The 19621-nt window shown below is 32.6% G+C and overlaps 5 protein-coding genes across 5 annotated transcripts; 2 read left to right on the forward strand and 3 right to left on the reverse strand.

The window, feature by feature from the left end:
* Positions 1 to 1059: 1059 nt before the first annotated feature.
* LOC103857593 (protein WVD2-like 4) lies at positions 1060 to 4026 on the reverse strand. The gene is made up of 10 exons (XM_009134804.3): positions 3795 to 4026; positions 3109 to 3370; positions 2760 to 3020; positions 2623 to 2669; positions 2443 to 2526; positions 2287 to 2355; positions 2106 to 2196; positions 1930 to 2001; positions 1730 to 1837; positions 1060 to 1642 (listed from the first exon to the last, which is right to left on the reverse strand). The coding sequence occupies exons 2-10, from the start codon at positions 3259 to 3261 to the stop codon at positions 1313 to 1315; spliced, it is 1215 nt and encodes a 404-aa protein (XP_009133052.1). The 5' UTR covers positions 3262 to 3370; positions 3795 to 4026; the 3' UTR covers positions 1060 to 1312.
* A 2247-nt stretch (positions 4027 to 6273) lies between these two features.
* Positions 6274 to 9319, forward strand: LOC103857706 (F-box protein At2g14710). The gene has a single exon (XM_009134926.2). The coding sequence runs from the start codon at positions 6861 to 6863 to the stop codon at positions 7992 to 7994; it is 1134 nt and encodes a 377-aa protein (XP_009133174.1). The 5' UTR covers positions 6274 to 6860; the 3' UTR covers positions 7995 to 9319.
* Positions 9320 to 10398: 1079 nt separating this feature from the next.
* Positions 10399 to 12377, forward strand: LOC103857594 (F-box protein At2g14710). The gene has a single exon (XM_009134805.3). The coding sequence runs from the start codon at positions 10622 to 10624 to the stop codon at positions 11798 to 11800; it is 1179 nt and encodes a 392-aa protein (XP_009133053.2). The 5' UTR covers positions 10399 to 10621; the 3' UTR covers positions 11801 to 12377.
* LOC103857595 (fra a 1-associated protein) lies at positions 12170 to 13134 on the reverse strand. The gene is made up of 2 exons (XM_009134806.3): positions 12856 to 13134; positions 12170 to 12768 (listed from the first exon to the last, which is right to left on the reverse strand). Exons 1-2 carry the CDS (start codon positions 13062 to 13064, stop codon positions 12405 to 12407), a joined length of 573 nt encoding a protein of 190 aa, XP_009133054.1. The 5' UTR covers positions 13065 to 13134; the 3' UTR covers positions 12170 to 12404.
* Positions 13135 to 14446: 1312 nt separating this feature from the next.
* On the reverse strand, positions 14447 to 18938 carry LOC103857596 (RING-H2 finger protein ATL70). The gene has a single exon (XM_009134807.3). The coding sequence runs from the start codon at positions 15268 to 15270 to the stop codon at positions 14743 to 14745; it is 528 nt and encodes a 175-aa protein (XP_009133055.1). The 5' UTR covers positions 15271 to 18938; the 3' UTR covers positions 14447 to 14742.
* Positions 18939 to 19621: the final 683 nt, after the last annotated feature.

Below are 19621 nucleotides of genomic sequence, written 5' to 3' on the forward strand. Positions count from 1 at the left end.
CCAAAGTGATCATCAAAACTAGGCCTAGCCAAAAAAAAACCAAAAGACCAAACCATAACCGAACCGAGATATCCAAAACCGGAATCAGACAGGAAACTCTCAAATACTTGAGTGGTTTCTATATTTCTATATACGAAATACCAAACTGAACCGAAACCGAATCGAACCGAAACCAAAAGTATCCAAATATATAAAATATTAATTATATATACAAATAACATAACTATATATATTTAAAATTTAAAATTTTATCAAAAGTTTCCAAAAATATTTGAAGAAAATTAAATTATTATAAAGTATCCGAATTATGCGAAGATATCTGAAGGTATCCGTATATTTTTATTCAAATAACTAAAATAATATGAAATATGCAAAAAAAATTATCTGAATCATCCTAGTTATTTGATGTTTTACCCAAAATACCTGATATTTAATCTGAATTACTCGAATCGGAACCCAAATAAGAACCAATTTTTTGGGTATTTTCCGGTTCCTAGTTTTACTATCCGAATCGAATCCGAAACTATCTAAACCAAACCCAAATCGAAAACATGTCATGTAGTAAATAGATTCTCTAGTCCCCTATCTGAACTACCTAATACCCGAAATACTCAGACCGAACCGATACCCAAAATACCCGAACCAAATCGATACCCGAAATGTCCATGCCTAATCAACATGATAAGACAGTTGTCCGCATCGTTGTGGCCATCTGATAGATGAGACATGAAAATGTGTTACAATACTTTTTATGGGGTTCAAGTTTCCCTCGGAACAAAACAAAGCTATATGAAAATTTTGAGTTTCGATACATAGATTTGACAGTACTCAAAAAGCATTCTTCTGAACTCGGATAAACAATGTGATAATCAGTTCACTCTTTATCACTAAAAACTATTTTTCCAAATTAATCGGATCAGCTGATATGATATACTAAAAAAAGAACGATAACACAATCCAAGCCCAAACTAGCTTTTCAAGCCTCACTTTGATATGTAACATTTGCACAACTCACTACTGTTGTCACTCTTCAAAAATTCACACATTTGCACAGCTCACTACTGTTTCCACTCTTCAAAAATTCACGCATATCCCATCCTCAAAATACATTACAATTTGAATCAGCAAATATCGAAGACTGTAAGGAAACAATCTGAGGCTTAGTTTTTCAAAACAGAACTAAAGAAATGGAGTAACTCATAATGTAGACGCAATGCAACAACAACTCTATTCACATTAATGCTTTTGAAAAAGAAGCAGAAGCAGAGATTAAGAGATCAATGCCAAGTCCCAAACGCTCTCTTTTCTTTCATCAGCCTCCCACTGCAACTTCACTTGCCATAATCTCAGCCTTCACATGTAAGCTGTTGGAGTTTGGTTCCATATCTTCGGGCTTAGCAGCCACGGGAGAAGCCTTCTCTTCCTCTCTTCTTTTCTCCACTTCTTCTTTCTTCCCTTCCTTTTTCCTTTCTTTAGCCTTCCCTGTCTTTTCCTGAGACTTTGTTATGGGTTTCTTCAAGGTAGATGATGATGATGATAAGTCTTTGGGTTTTGTCACACGAGGACCGGTTTCACCTCCTGTGGCATCACTGCTACTCTTTCTGCGTCCTAGCTTTGGTGATTTAGGACGAGTAGTTGGTATCTGCAACATTTATTTATGAACCACACATCGATATAAACAACAATTTAGGACAAGTAACCATCACATAGGACGAGCAAAGAAGCAAACCTTCTTCAATTCAACCTTAGGTGGAGGCTCTTTGTAGAAACTAGGCATAGGACCAGCCTTAAACGTCAAGCTCTTCCTCAACCTTTTGATCTCTTCTTCCTGACTCTCCTACACAACATACCAATAAGAGTTTCTATCCATTATAGAAGATGTCAGATCAATAAGAGTTTTACTCTATTATAGAATCTTTAAAGTAAAACCTTTGATTTGGCCTGCAAAGTAGTCTTCTCCACTTCCTTAGCATGGATCTTCTCTTCTAGTTTCATATAGAACTGAAAGAAGGAGACGCAAGTTAAGAGGAAACTAAAAAAGACATGTTGTTGAAAAGGTTGCAAGCAATGATAGAGAAAGTGCATTAGCACTTAGCAGCAGTAACCTCCTTCCGTTTCTCAGCTCGTTCCTCCAACCTGAATGAAAATCCAGAGGCAGACCCAACGCTGCTTCTCCGGCCACGAGGTGTAGAAGTTCTGTTCAACATCAAAACATTATAATATATAGAGAGAGATACATAAGTCTTTAATGAACATAAGTGAAGAAGATGAAAGAAACTGGCATACGAAGTGGTAGTTGAACGGGTGTCGTCATCTTCCTTGCTTGTTATCGGCTTAGATACTTTATCTGCCACCCTGTAAAGGAAAAGATACATACACTTTCACATTCGAAGCTATGGAATGTATATATGAGCCAAAGCACTATGAATAAAGAAGGCTTACACAGCAGTGGTTAACGGGGCCTCCTCATTGTTCTTGTCTTCAGTTTCATCTTTAGTGGATTTAGAACCTTCTTCTACCACCAATCTGCATTTGCAGCCGGAGAACACTTTAGCTGGCTGGCTATTCAGATCTTCACTTATATGAACGTATTTTGAAATATGAAAACATGTTTTGACTCACTTGGAAGCAGGGACTGAAGCAGCATCCTTAGAAGTAGGTTTAACAGGCTAACAAAGCAAAGAATATACCGATAAGTTGAGAACAAGAAAGCTTCAAAGATGTATTGCGTTATGCTTATGGCATGATTCAGTAGTTACCATAGTTTGCTTTTTGATGGGCGCAGATACAAGACTGTTGCGCTTGGCAGAAACACCGTTGTTTGAAGAGAGAGTGGCCTTTGGTTTAGGACTAGCCTTTGTTGGTGTTGCATCAATGCTCTTAGCATGAGCCCCGAATGAAGAGCTCTGAGAAAGGAACCTCGGGCTACGAGAGAAGGTCCCTGTCTTTTTCTTGACAGCTTTATTATTAGCTGTTTTACTCTTCACTGAAGCACCACCAGCCTCAGGGAGGTCTACTTCCTGCAGAAAATAACAAACAGAAGATTGATGTCAGTACACTAACAACAAAACAAGGTTCAAACACGGAGTCTTGTAAGAAAGATTATACCTTTACAGGAACTTTATCATTGACGTTATTAGTTTCCTCGGTAGATAAGTCAAGAGTACTCTCAGGTCTGTTCTTGTCCTTGGAACTGTCAACATCAACACTCTCTTCCTCTTTCTTTGAATCCGCAACAACACTCACATCCTCTGACGCCATTCCACCAACAAAGATGATGAATGAGAACTCAGCTCAGATCCAAATCCAAACTAAAAACGGATCTTTTTATCTTAAGGAGCCACACATTGTTCCATCAGGTCCTAAGGAACTGAACATTGAAACATAGCAATGCTTAATATCAACAATCATTTCCTTTGGTTTGTTTGTTTGTTTGCACTTGATAACTGGTTTAAATCAAAAAGTAGCAAACCCAAGTTTAAAACTTGTCTAAGCAGTAAAATCAAAACATCACTTCCAGTATTTAAACCAAACTCGCTTAACTATGATCACAAACTATCCTTGTCTTCAGAAAAAGACAAAACCTTTGTTTAAAAAGAAAGCATGTTCCTAGATTAGGACAAACTAAAAAACAAACCCACAAGTCGAAAATCGAAAATTGAAATCAGGAACGAGAACATAAGTACTTCAAAACAAAACCATGAAGCATCCTGTCAATCATACAAGTTCCTTTAAGACAAAAGTGAAAACACACACTGAATGAATAAAAAGCAAAAGGTCCAGATATTATTAACCTCTTCGGATGATTAAGAAAGGTGTATATGCTTTTCTACCAAAAGCTTCGTATGGTTGAAAGACGAAGAAGCCAGTCTTTGTATCTTGTGTGGAATGAACGTCAAAAAGAGAGAAGATTTTAGCCAAAACGATGACCAAATGACCGAAACGCCCTCGTCTTTTGATAGGTCTTTGACCTTTATTAGACTCTTCCCAGAATATTAATTATTCTTTTAAAAAATTGTCATAAGACAGCTAATTTGTAGTTTTATAGTATGATGTATGAGACAGGAGTTCGTGGAATGATTAGATTCAAAGGGGGTACTGTATAAGATTTGGAATTGGAATCCGAAAAATAATTTATCCATTATCAATGAAAATAGTTACTTTTTAATACAATGTCTGTAAATAGTTACTTTTATGAAATGGTTGAATTTGATGTGTATAAAATAATCAAACGTAAATTTTCAAAAGAATAGTAAATTTTTATCTTGTAAAATAATCGGTATAATAATTTTCTTATAATTTATTCAAACAATAAATCAGTTTAAAAAAAAAATCATAATAGTTGTGTGCTCAGTATATGTTGCAATCATAACAAGGTCAAAAATAGTCAACTAGTGAGGAAAGGGTAGAATTGTCAATAGAGAAGAAAAGATGTCTACACTGTCGAAGAACGTTGGAAAAAATGGTCTTCGTTACAGCGAACCACACTACAAACAAGTAACCCCTCAAGGCCTCGAGACATACCTGTCGCGTGCGGTCCCCACTCTTCTGTCCGTTATTGCTGACGTGTCAATACCGTCTCACATGATTGGTTTTCACCATCGGGGCCCCATCCAGCCCCGCCTGAGCTGTCTTGACGAGTTCTCGTTTACCAAAACTACTATACCACATAGGTGGTGAGCTGTGGTTTCCACCGTCAGATCTTGTGAGACCCATCTTCGAAGATTTTGTTCTCAAAAAGTCTGTTTTTATCATATTTAATATAAAGCATATTTTATTCTTGAGAAAACAACTATTAAAACTTTGGACTTTCAAATTATAGCGAAAAAAACTTCTAATTCATGTTTGAGCCAAAATGTTCATCAACTTTTAAATATTAGTCGTTTTAATTTTCATTTTTGTTGACTCGACCAATTAAGAAATTTGAATAATCAAATGTTAAAATCGAGTAACATCCATTATATTCAATACAACACCGTTTAAAAATTATTTTGTTTAAGAAAAATCCAAATCGATTTCATTTTCTTCACTCGAAAATTTAATCCCATTTCCCCAAATCGATTTCAGAGACAGTCTCTGATGAACACAAGCAATGGTGGTTTATCAAAATGATGAGAATCATTACATATCGCCGGAGAAACCACAATTGCTTGACTTCATCGAAGATTTTTTGCTGAAATCGATTTGAGAAATATGAAATCGAATTGCGGATTAGATTTTTGAATGAGGAAAATGAAATTGATTTAGAATTTTTCTTAAACAAAATGATTTTTGAAACAACGCTATATTGTGTATAATGGCCATTATTCGAAGTTAACAGTTGATTATTCAAGTTTCTAAAATGACTGTGTAAACATCAAATGAGAGTTAAAACAACTTGAAAATTGAGGAATATTTTGGCTAAAACACGAGTTATAGGTTTTTCTTGTTTTAATTTGAAAATTCAAGGTTTTAATAATTATTTTCTCTTTATTTACAAATTTATTCAGTTTTTTTTATTTGATAATTTTACATATAAAAATAAAAATTATTTTAATATCCATAAACATCGTTTATAATCAAATTTTAGCTTTTCAAAAGTAAAATACCCAAGTCTAGCTTTAATATTACTGTTCAATTGTTTCTATAGTTTATGATTCACTCAATCAATAAATTATAGTATATCTGTATAAACATTACTTTTAAAAACAAAAATCTAAACACTATTTGCAGAGTAAAATCATTTACATTGGTATGATATATCTCACACTAAATATAGAGAAATGAACAATAATATTTTAAATATAAAATATAATTGTGTATTTATACTTTTTTAAAAATATATGTTTTATAAAATAAAAAGTGGTAAAATTTTAATATTTTGAAAATTATTGATGTACATAAATTAATTTACTAATAGGAAATATACTTAGAATATATTTTAGTATAGTAAAAACTAAGGTAATTATTGGAGCAAAATCTTTATATATTTTTAGAATATTTTATTTGATAGTAAAATAGAGATAGCCAAAGAAGGTTGTCTTAAATTTACATGGTAGTCATGTATTTTAAAATTAACAACTTTACTTTTTCTTATTAACATTTTTTTTTTTTTGACATCGATCTTATCTATACTATTATTTGCGAAGTAAATTTTAGCAATGAAGCTCTCACGTTAAAAGTTAGAGTGGTTAATATCTATACTACCCTTAATGAATTTATCTATAATTAACTATATAATCAAAAACGAATTTTTATCTATTATTTTTTTCAAAAAGATAACTTTTACATTGTATTGTTATCTTAAAACATATTTTTCAGTTATAAATATAATTAAAAACGAATTTTTATTAAAAATATTAATTTGTTTTTAAATAAGATAATTCTTATATATTGTGTTGTTATCTTAAAATTTATTTTTTCAATTATAAAAGTTATAAAATAACAAATAAATAATTTACAATTAAATATTAATCAGCTAAATTTGTATAAATATATTTACTAAAACATTTTTAATATGTGAATGTTTTCTTTCAAAATTTCAGCACAATAATAAGCATATATATTTTATTTAAATTTATGTCATATATATATATATATATAATTTGATGTTTGATCTAATGTTTTTGAAAACATAAATAATAAGTTATCATGCTGATTTTTGAATTAATAAAATATAAACTAATATATATTTGTAAAACGATTAAGCCCACATGTGCGGGTAAAACATCTAGTTAACATAAAAGAGAAAAACTGATCACGTGTAACAATTGATTGTTTTGTAAAATCTCAATACAATAGAGATATTTGATGTAAAAAAAAAAAATAGAGATATTTATATTTTACGAACATTCGGTTGAAACCCTATTTAGGAAAACAGAATGGATCCAACCAAAAAATTAAAGAAGGAGATAGTGGCACATGAGCAGCTGCCATGGGAGTTAATTGAAGAGATACTCTCCCGTGTCTCTCCAAAATATCTTGTCCCCTTCAGAGTTGTTTGCAAACGATGGAAGGCTATCTTGGACGACAAGACGTTCATCAACAACCACAAGGAGACGTTTCGATTCATCCTAGCAACGAAATCAAAGATTTATTCAGTAAGCATGGATACCAAGATACTGGTGCGTGAGTTATTGTTGGATATTCCTGGTTTAGAAGCTCAAAAACCTAAAAAGTTGGTTAGTTGCGACGAGTTCTTGATATGTATCATGGATAAAGGAGCAGCAGTTTGTAACTCGTGGTTGAAACAAACTACATGGATTAGTGAACCTAGCTTTCGCTTCTATGGCATAGGTCATCGTGATAGTAATAATAGAAGTGAGGAAAGTGTTTACAAAACTATTTGGAATTCATCTACCGGCTGGAAAATCCATGACCTTGCCTCAGGTACGTGGATAGACATGGGGTCAGAATCCAGTAATAGTAATCAGGGTAAGAAAGGACCTAAAATGCATTCTACAAGTGGTGTATTTTTGAATGGAACTTTGTTTTGGATTGTTACTTCTGACGAGATAGCTTTCTTGTATTATATACTCCTCGATTTTCCGACTGAAGGATTCTACCAATATTGTGAGCTACCATTTGGTATGAGCCATGCTCTTGATGCTCTAGTCCTTAGGTTATTTAATGGAGATCGATTTTCGGTGTTAAAGCAGTGCTATGTAACAAAAAAGATTGAGATTTGGGTGACCAAGAACAAGGTTAATGTTGAGGATGGTAGAGATGTGGTTTGGATGAATTTCATGACTTTTTCAATTCCTAACTTTCCCGGTTTAGTGCCGTTCGCCTATCCTCAGCAGCCAAGTTACTTCATCCACAAGAATGAAAGGCTTGTCGTGTGTTTTTGCGATGAATCAGGCAAGGCTTGGATCTATGTTATGGCAGAAAACAAGTTGATCGACAAAGTCAAAATAGAGTCCGTGGTTGATCCTTGGCCTTTGCATTGCACTTATTTTCCCAACTTGGTCTCGGTTCCTCAAGGTCTAAGAGATGAAGCAAAATCAGAAGTTTAATATTATTACGTGTATTTCTTCTTTGTGTTGTCCTTTGTTTCACCTAGAGATTTGCTCAGTATCCTTTGGTTTTGCTTTTATTTTGGAGAATAACTTATTTAGTTTTTTTCAGAGCAAGTTAGTTAAAGACTTAAGCGTTCGACAGGCTCAAATTAACTTGTGGTCTAGTCATATATTTCAAAATTAATTAACTTCTGGTACTCTTGATTATTTCCCCCTTCATAAAATGCAATTCTTTATGACCAAATTAACAAAAAAGTCGGATTATGCTAGCAGCAGTGACATTATCAACATACAGGGTTTTTGAAATAACATCTTTATAGTTATAAAACCTAGTATTTCAAAATTTAACTTTTGTTTTGGAGCAGCTTCATTATTCTTATTCCTAGCTTGAGTCTCAAGGCACAAAGGCAAGATAGCCTAAATGGCTAAATGTATTGAAAGCATCAACATCACCTGACTTTTATTGGTGTCTGAGTGTCTCCCTATCCCTTCTACTACAACTTTTATATATATACAAACACAGCTTTCATTTTTGGCTCTATAACCTTTTTAACATATAATAAATACAAAAAAGAACCTACACAATTATTTGTCTTTCCACCCATCACAACTTGTGTTCCTCGTCTCCTTGTTCTGTTCTCCCATTCAACTTGTAGCAGCTCTTTGGTAGCTTCCTACAGTCTTACAGTAAAACAAATGGTATATATTATAACTTTGAAATATGGAAAACACTAGAGATCTTATCATTAGTGGATACATTTACAAAGAGGCTACAAGTTAAGAATATGTAAAAATAAGTGAATGCATCACATTTACTTACATTCATCACCATCAGTTTTGAATACCCTTCATACTTCTTCAGCAGCAACAATGTATTTCACTCCAACTTTATTACACTTTTGCTGATGAATCTAAACGATCACTTGCTTCATCATCTATAGATGTTCTAGTCTTACAATCTCCTATACGAATTCATCATAGTCTAATGTGCCTTCCAAGTGATCAGTCTAAAGTGACCACATGATGATCGATCCGTGTGTAAAACTATGAAGCTATAATCACTTAATCTACATGTTGAGACATTCTTGTCTGCTTACTGGTGTTTGCATAGAGTTGTCAAGATTTGTGTTGAATCTTTCAAGAATGCTTTTGAGTTATTTGTAAGTTACTCGTCCGCTCTTCTTACCGTCTATAATCTTGAAGGTTCTCTAAGCCCGTGAATCTCTTCGTCTAAAAGTCTTTCTACAATCACCTGCGAGGAAAAGCACTAATCGGATATTCTCTCATCAGAACCATAAGTACCCTTAAAGCCATCTTCTTGAGCTTGTCTGTTTGTGAAAACTTCTTCAAGCGACTCAACACAGTTGTATCTAGCAGTGTATCTTGTGGACTTCGGACTTCCTTCATCCCTAATCCATGGATGGCCTGTAAAAGATAAAAACCAAGATTAAGAAGGTTCCATATCTGCTTAGACAATATATAAAGTTTCATGATTCTAGAGACCTACACAAAGCTCGTTTCTTTCAAGCATCTTTCTGATTAAATCCCTTAAGCTGTCAGAAACTTGTGGCCAGGGATCTGATGACCAATCAAGCTCATCCTCCAGATACTCATATTGAAGATTACTTCTTCCATTTCTGCTTAAATTGGTAACACACATGAGAAAACATATAAAAGTTGTGATAAAGGTACAACTTTATATAAATACTATGAAAAATATTTATTACAATTATTTAAACTATTAATTATTCCTAAATTGTGGAGAAACGGACAAAGAACAATATTTTATAAAAGAAAATATTTTAGAAAAATATATTTATGTTTTAATGGCATGCAAGAAAGAAAAGTTCATTTTTAAATAATAATAAATAAGATAAATATCAAATATTTATGTGGATTATACATGTAATTATCATAATGTTTTCATAACTTTTTATTATTAAATTATATAAATAATTATATAAATATTATAAAATTATTAGGAGTATTGATTAATCTGAAAAATCATGGATAAGCTGACAATTAAGCAAATTCAATTCTCAAATAATAATATAGATTAAAAATTTCTAGACATTCACTAAGAGTAGTATTGTTAAATCAGTTTTAATTAATTCATTCGAAACATTTAATTAAATGTAATATCTTAAGCATATCTTTTAAATTTAAATATAAACATATTTTATTTATTTACTGTACAAAATCTAATAAAAGTCTTTTTACTCTATATTTTATACAAGTAATAAAATTAATTCATAAAGAATAAAACTATATACAAACAAAACAATAAATATATACCATGATTTAGAAGTGTGGATCTGGACCTAGTCTATCTTTTTCTAAAACATCCTTCTAGCTTTTTTTTACATCCTTCTAGTCGGTCTTATTAAAACATAAACAGCATAATAAGTTAATTTTTATTTGAAATTTTATTTACAATTTGTGCCATTAAATATTTATAATTTTAAGTCAATATATATCCAAAATCAACTTCTATTTAATTGATTAAAGTCTTTTTATTAACTAATAATATATTTCTATATGTTTCTCTTTTTTTGTCAACATATGTTTCTCATTTATTCATCAACAACTGATTGTTTTGTAAAATCTCAGGAATATAAAGATGTATGTGTATATATATAGTACTATCATTTTGTGAAAACCATAGTGAGGAAAACAGAATGGATTCAATTAAAAATTTAAAGGAGATAGCCGCATATGAGAATCTTCCATGGGAGCTGACTGAAGAGATACTCTCTCGTGTCTCTCCAAACTCTCTTGTGCGCTTCAGAGTTGTTTGCAAACGATGGAAAGCTACTTTGGACGACAAGACTTTCATATACAAGCACAAGGAGACGTTTCGATTCATCCTAACAACAAAATCAAAGATTTATTCTGTAAGCGTAGATCCCAAGATAATCGTGCGTGAATTAACATTGGATATTCCCGGTTTAGAATCTCAAAACCCTACAAAGGTGGTTAACTACGACGAGTTCTTGATATGTAGCATGGATAAAGGAGCAGCAGTTTGTAACCCGTGGTTAAAACAAAGTACATGGATTAGCGAACCTAGCTTTACCTTCTATGGCATAGGTCGTCTTGATAGCAATGGTGGAAGTGAGGAAAGTGTTTACAAAACTATTTGGGGTTCAGATACCGGGTGGAAAATCCATGACCTTGCCTCAGGTACGTGGAAAGACATGGAGTCGACATCCAGTGATACTAGCGAGGGAGAAAACCAGCCTACAGAGCTACATTCTCCAAATGGCGTCTTGTTGAATGGAACTTTGTTTTGGATTATTTTTGCTGATCCCGTGTACATCCTATGTACCTTTCAATTTTCGAGCGAAGAATTCTATGGATATTGTAAGCTACCGTGTGGAATCCATCCTAGCGATGTTCTTGTTATTAACGTCTTTAAAGGAGATCGGTTTTCGGTGCTAAAGCAGTGTCACATAACAAAGAAGATTGAGATTTGGGTGACCAAGAACAAGGTTAACGTTGAGGATGGTAAAGATGTGGTTTGGATGAATTTCATGACTTTTTCAATACCTAACTTTCCCGGTTTGGTACAGACCTCCTACTGGCAGAAGCCGAGTTACTTCATCGACAGCAATGAAAGGCTTGTATTGTGTTCTTGCGATGAAACTGGCAAGGCTTGGATCTATGTTATGGGGGAAAACAAGTTGATCAGCAAAGTCCACTTAGATTCTGTGGCTGATCCTTGGCCTTTGCATTGCACTTATTTTCCCAGCTTGGTCCCGGTTCCTCGAGGCCTAAGAGATGTAGCAGAATCAGAAGTTTAATTTTATCAAGTGTTTTTTGTTTGTGTGTGTGTTTCTTCTTTGTTGCAATTAGAGATTTTGCTAAGTTTCATTTACGTAAGGCTTAAGCGTTTGACAGCCTTTTCGTTAATAATTTTTACTTTAATGATTCTCTCCATCCAAACCCAAAACCTAACAGTACAACTCTGTGAGGCTGTGTAAAAAGATCAATTGTCCAGTGTCTGTATGCATACATCCAAAAACAGCTCGGTCCTTTGTAAATCGTAACCAATCTTTCATAAAAAAAAATAAGGTTAGATTTCGAGTCTTTAATTCTACTCCATAACTCTTACAATCATACGTTGACCATTTAAACAAAAAAATCAAATTACCAGTTAATGAAAACTAGAATGTAGATAAACTTTTTGAGACAAAGGTGAAGGTAATAAGTATGTTTTTGGTTGGTATGATTAAAAAAACATAGAGTAAATGATAAGAGAATTAGAGAATAACCACCCCTATCCAAAAACATGGATGTGTCTTAACATTAGACGACGATCCCCCACGCTTATAATGGAGTCACATTACATATTTGACAGTTATTATTATGTCAAAGAAAGAACAAGAAGAAGAAGAAGACATACTCTCAAACGTCCTTGGCCAAGCCCGAGAGATCAATTTCTCCAGAGGAGAAAGGCTGTCTAGTTGCGGCATTTTCGTCGTCTATCTTCGGATGGTCTTGAATGGGTGGTATCCCTCTCACGGTGTTGTTGGAGTCATAATCCCCCATGATGTCAAACAAGCTGCTCTTCATCTCTTCTGCTGCTTCAAAGAAACTCTTCATCCCGCTAAAGAAATGGCGTTCGATGTCGTCTAAGTCGCTTCGGAGCCCCGGGAAGTTTAAGGGGTTTTCCTCAAACTGATTTGGGGGAGAAGATCCACCACGCACCATCTGGTCTGTGACATCCTCTTCCGTGTGCTCTGTCGTGGATTGAACAACTTCAGAGGGCCTTAAAACGACGAGATACAGAACATAGAGAGTGAGAATCAAAATCAGTTTAGTGATCACAAAGGTTGAAAGCAGAGAAACCACTTACTTGCCAAAACAGTGGCGGAGGATCTCCTCGGTTTTGTCGCACTTCCTGACGAACTTTCCAGGCTCCACCTCCTCCGTCTTGCACTTCGATCTCACCACCGTCGTGGTGGAGCAACTCCCGTCGGCGGCGGAACCTCGTGGCGGTTGATTGGTGATATCATTACCGGCGGCGTTGGAAACGGATGAATCGTCTATCCAGACCCAACCCATACCTAGCTATCGATGATTTCTTTGTTTCTGGATTCTTCCTCAAGCAAAATAAAAGAAAATCGAACTGTCTGGTTTGTTTGTTTGTTTTTATACTCGCGCCTCTTTTTTTTCTTGAAACCGACTAGTACTAGACCAGACACGTATGAGTTATTTGTCTAACATGTAATAAACTTAATATAGGAGTATTCAATAAATTAATAAATATAATACATCAATAAATTTGTTTCAAGTTTAAATTAGATTAGTTTACGGTAAAAAAATATTAAATAATTTAAATTTTAAAATAATTCAACCAAATAATAAAGATAATAAATTGAGAAAAAAATACAAAGGACTTTGAAAAATACCTATAATATAATGAATTCAATAAATTATGAAAACCGAAAGTGGAGTAATTTAACAGTTATAAAATCCATAAGGTGGAGTAATTCAATAGATTATGAAATCCGAAAGTGGAACAATTCAATGTGTACACGGCCTTGTCACTTGAGTCTTGATCAAAGTTACATCCTTTTAAAAGTCTCTCTTGTTTTAAAATATCTATAATAGAATGCAGGAAGGTCTTGCAACATTTACTGTTTGTTACCGATTATTTTGATTTGGTGCAAATGGTATCCACACATTCAGAGTGTCATGTTTTCTCGACACAGTAAGACGAATATCGTGTATATCATGAGCTTAATGCTAAAAAAAACTTTTACATCTGCCTCGTGTAGTTAGTTTTTGTTTAGTTTACCTATTGGTAAATTTGGGAAGTTAAAATCAAAGGGTCCATTCTATAACAGTATATGTATTTTCCCGAGACTAACTGGATAGGATATATCAAGAAAAAAGATATAAAAGTAAATGGCAGCTGCGTGTGCATCTTTTCCAAATGCTAAGGTGTATATGATTTGGTGTGAAAAATCTTATTACGTTAGCTTACAAAATGCTTTTGAATTCTATTTCCCTTCTTAATTAATAGCTACACAATTCAAATTTTGAAAACTATGGATATGTATGTGTAAAATGAATATGGTGTGATATTTTCTTTTATCTTTCGAATAGTAAAATATAATGAAGGGCAGTTTGGTAGTCAACTCATTTTATCATCTTTAACCTATTTAGTTTAAGCCAATTGGGATTCGATAGAAAATTCGTTTTCGAGTGTTTTGTTTATTTCTCTTGGTCAATTTTTTATATCTGTTTTCGTACACTCTTAAAAGTTTTCTCAGATCATATATTATTCTGGCTGATGTTCACCAAACAAGACAAAGACCCTGCTAAACTATCTACTTTTATTTGATTCTATGTTCTCGTTATTTTCTATTGTATTGACGTCTCAAATATTTCTATTCAAATGATCGATCTTTCAGAGCCCAAAAGTTCAAACAAGCCAAGAATGAAGAAACATATTTCAAAACGACTTTCATTATTCTTTCATGGCATAGAATTCAACTTGTTTACAAAATAAAACAAAAACCAAAGCAGCCAACAAAATTGTAAAATTACCCTTAGTTTTCTTCCTTTTACAAATCTTTGGTTTCAAAGAATATATACGATGATCAAATTAGTGACCAAAAATGAAAACTTTACAAGGAACTAAAGAAAAATTTAAGAAGATATATATATATATATATATATATATATATATATATATCATGAACACTACTTTTGGCTTCGGAGTATAATAAATTAATCATGACATCCTGGTGGTGGCGACGGAGGAGGCTAAGGGAACAACCTCGGCGAGGGGAGTGGGGAGAGGAGTAGGAAGCGGCGAAGTCCTGCAGACAGGACACGTAGGATTGAGTCTAAGCCACGTGTCGATACATTTAAGGTGGAAGAGGTGTTTGCAATCTGGTAGTTGCCGCAGCAGATGATTCCCCTTGTAGTCTCCTAAGCAAATGGGACAACACGACGACGTGGAGCTTCTCTTCGCTTCCGAATAGAGGATCTTCGGGTAGCTTTGAATGGTGTCCTCGTCCAGACCTGGGACAACGTCAATGATGACATGGTGGTGGTGGTGATGGACATGTGTTGAATCTTGATCGGTTTCTGAAGAGTGCTGTTTACGTGCGCAGAAGTAAGAGGCGAGGGTGATGGTTGTGATGAGGAGAAGCACTCCGATGGAGACTCCAATCCCGTATCTGAATCCTCCTGTATCGTCAGTACCGAGCAGGCCGTTGTAATCCGGCGTCGGCGGCGGCGGTTGGAAGGCGTTCATGGCGGCTGCGGTTTGATGGGTTTTAGAGGAGGAAGAAGAGAATTTATAGAGAAGTTTTGGTCAGCTATTTAATTATAAGACATGGAAACCGAAGCATATTGGGGTTATTAAAAGTCAACACTAAGAGAAAGAGGTAGGAGATGCATGTGAATGAAGATAAGAAAGCTTGTCAAAGCAAAAAGCATGGTGTGACTTTTGGTTTTATAGTAATTAATCTATATATAAAAATTGCTAATATTGTAATTGTATAAGCATAGACTCATTGATTCGATCGTTGTTTTAGTTATTATAAGATTTTGACCTAAATGAGATGAAGTTTCTTGGTTTCTTAATTACTCGTATTATAAATACCTTTACGAAGAAAAGTTAGGTGGATTTTTTTTTTTGATGCTCAAGTAGACGATCAAAATAACAACATATTAAAACAAACAACTAAAGTTGATCATTATATTTAGAGAAATATATACACTTTAAGTGATCGAAAAACCAATTAACACACACACACACACATATATATATATTATACTAACTAACTTCTTAATATAGAATCATATTTCAATCTAACAATTTCAAATGATGTGTGGTTTTCTAAGATATTATGGAATTAAGAGTATTGAATTTTCTTTTATGTGTGCTTATCTCTCAATTTAAATATACAAAACATTTAATTTGAAATATTTTAATTTTGACTGAGATTTTCAACATTTGAGATGGCTATTTATTTTTATAAATATATTTTTTCGTGAGACATTTCTCCCAATCTGAAATTTCGAAAACATTTGTATTGTATAAACTGAGATGCTGACAAAAGAGATTTAACTCCCGGCTATGATAATCATCGTTGACAAAAAAACTATGATAACCATCTTCTATCTTGCACTTCACGGCCAGGTTAGTTACTACACCAGTCGCACCCAATACTCTGGAGAGTTGTAATATTAAATATAGTTAATGCGTCATTACCTGCATGATGTTTATTTAATATACACTCAGGACTATATGCACTTATAAACAGATATGTTTGAAGTGTAATACAGACAAAACGTATAATTTAAACGACTGTACAATATAATAAAGAGCTTGTTATAAGTTAGTTGCTCAGCAACAGTCCATCACGAATGTAGATACTTTACGCATAACACCAACAAAAATTATTGGAAATCATAACATTATGTTCAAAGGCTACATCTCTACTCATAGTATCTTACTAGATTTTTGAAAATATAATAAAAAGAAAAGTAGTAAAGTAATATGAGGATATTTCAAAAAACTTGAGATGCTCATAGTATTTCAAATGAAATACTTTTGCATATCTCAAATTTTGGGATACTTATAGATTACTTTGTTTTTTTAATCTATTCCTTATTAGTATTATTTCAATATTTTTTTGAAAATCTCCTCTAGACATATGGAAATACTCTCAAAAATTAGTAAACATGTAAGAGCATCTGCAGCGTGAATATCTCACCCAATCTTTTGTTAGAAAAAGTCACAAAATGCTGAAAGAGAAAAAGAAGAAGAGGAAAGAAAAACAGAAATGTTTCTTCTCCCAGAGACAAAGAAAACATGAAAAATACTTAGTGCCAGGTGTTAATATATCAATGACTCAAATTTATTTTATTTGATATTTAGTTATTTATTGTTATAAAATAGATGAGAATTAGAAAGAGATACTTCGTTACTAATAATGCTCTTAGAGCATCAGCAAAATTAATTTCTAGGTAATATTATTTTAGTATATTAAGATGATTTGCTTTTTATAGTAAAAATATCTAAAATTCTATTGTATTACTAAAACAAAGATATCCGTAGAATTACTTTCTCAAATGCTTTTGGAAGTCTCTTTATAAAGGGATGATTCTCTATAATTTTATCCTTTCACTCATATTTTTAGTTTTTTTAATAATATTTTGATTGAGAATTATGGGAAGAGCTCTCTACTAAAAACATCTTTAGTGGGAAGCTCCGGGTATCTTTAGTATAGAACTCTTCCCATAATTCTAAACCAAAATATTATTAAAAAAACTAAAAAAAGGAGAGAGAGTCTCTTTGTTTTAGTGATACAACAAAATTTTAGATATTTAATTTTACTACAAAAAACAAATTATCTTAATATACTAATATAATATTACCTAAAAATTAGTTTTGAGAAACTAAGAGCATCTCTAATGGGAGGTTCTATCATTGGAGTTCTTAAAATGCATGTGTATATGTTATATGTGTAATGTTTTTAGAATCTTTTGATGGAGTTCTTCACAAAAGTAGTGGGTTCCATAATTACATATAACATATATATACACACATATGCATTTTAAGAACTTCAATGATAGAACTTCCCATTCAAAATGCTCTAATAAGAACATAATTATTAGGGGATCTTGCTATTGGATCTTTAATACACATATATTTGAATATATATATTATACGCATAATATATATATATATTTGAATGTATATAAATATATATGTATTAAGGACCCAAGAGCAAGGATACGGAATAATCACGTCCTAACCAGTGCTGATGCTGTAAGGGACACTATGAAAATGCGATGCATTATAAAAGAGCAGAAGCTTATCTATTTCTTGTTTATCCAAAAAATCATGGGCTTAGACAATCTTTATCGGGCCGGAAACTATACCATTTTATATTCAACTTATTTTCCGTCATTGATATTGAATTCTCGATCCTGCAAACTATTTTATTTCTTATACCTTTATCAATAGGTTCTCACAAACCCAACACAAAATAGGGCTCCATTGAAATATTCTTTTATCCGATTACTACCTGTATTCAGGTATCCAAAGCCCGATTTAGGAGCAACTAATATAATTATTATAATAAAAAAAAAAAGTAAATCGAAGCTTGCATGTGCATGTTTCGAATGCTACGGTGTGAAATGTAAATAACTAAATATGCTATCTTACAAAATGTTTTTAGATTTCGGTTCTTGATAGTTTTCACTATTCAGATTAATAAATGAAAGATATATGTGTAAAATGAATGTGGTGTGATAATTTATGTTTTTCTGAGTATTTGAAAAAAAAAAAAGGGTTTGGTAGTTAATAGTTAATACATTATATCATCTATAACCTACTTAATTCTGAGCCAGCTGGAATTTGATACATAAGTCGTTTTCGAGTATTTTGTTTATTTCTAGGGGTGTTCAATCCGGATATCGGTTCGGTTTCGGTTCGGTTTTTTTCGGTTTTCGGTATTTCGGTTAGTAAAATATAACTACCATTCTAGATCCATATTTACTTCGGTTCGGTTAGGTTTATATACCGTCGGTTTTCGGTTTATTCGGTTTTATACCAAAAAAACATAATTATTTTGTTTGAGATCATATTATATGAATTTTTAGTCATATTGTCAAGATAGTCATTTATTAAAAAAATATTACATGTTCAAATAAATGAACAAATAAGTATAAATGATTCTACCGTCAAATAAAATAATCAAATCTATAACTAAAATCAAAACTTGAAATTTTGAAAATAAAAATATGAAACAAAACAGAAACATGAAAGAAAATTTTTTTCACTCTTCCATATTTAGTGTTCATTAAAATCATGCTTTTTCAATTGAAAACTTTCCATTAATTATTGTCCATCAAATTTATAATCTTCATATTAATTTAGTGAAGACTAAAATAAATCAAAAAGATAAAAAAAAAACTTAGAAAATAAAATGTCTGAATTGCGATGTATTGTTATTTAGTTATAGTTCAAGTGTTTTACAAATTAAGGTTTTTTATTACTATAAAATTATGGTAATAGTTATTAACACAAATTTAAATTATGTAACAAATAGATTTTCATGTATTGTTATAAAATAGATACATAATTATATGTTTCTACTTTTAATCGGTTTTATTCGGTTTATTCGGTTTAATCGGTTATATACCAAACCATATCCAAATCCTACGGTTTTTATAAAATTATATCCATTCGGTTTATATGGTATATACCAAAACCAAACCATATTGTCTATTTCGGTTCGGTTCGGTTCGGTACGGTTCGGTTTTACCATATTGAACAGCCCTATTTATTTCTCTTGGTCAATGGTTTATATTATATCTGTATTCTTACACCCTCTCAATGGTATCATATAATTTATACTGGTTGATAATCACCAAATAAGACAAAACAAAGGCACTGCAGAAAAACCCACTTTTGTTTGATCTTATGTAGGCAATCCGCCAATCCGTCTGAAACGCCTAACTGTGTAACGGATTTGATCTATAACTTGTTCTCGTTTTTTTCTATTGGATTGACGCCTCAAGTTTTTTTATTTAAATAATGTGTCAGAGCCCAAAAGTTCAATACAAGCCAAGAATCAAGAAAATATATT

The sequence above is a fragment of the Brassica rapa genome, chromosome A03 (genome assembly GCF_000309985.2).
Source record: "Brassica rapa cultivar Chiifu-401-42 chromosome A03, CAAS_Brap_v3.01, whole genome shotgun sequence".
Classification (NCBI taxonomy): domain Eukaryota; kingdom Viridiplantae; phylum Streptophyta; class Magnoliopsida; order Brassicales; family Brassicaceae; genus Brassica; species Brassica rapa.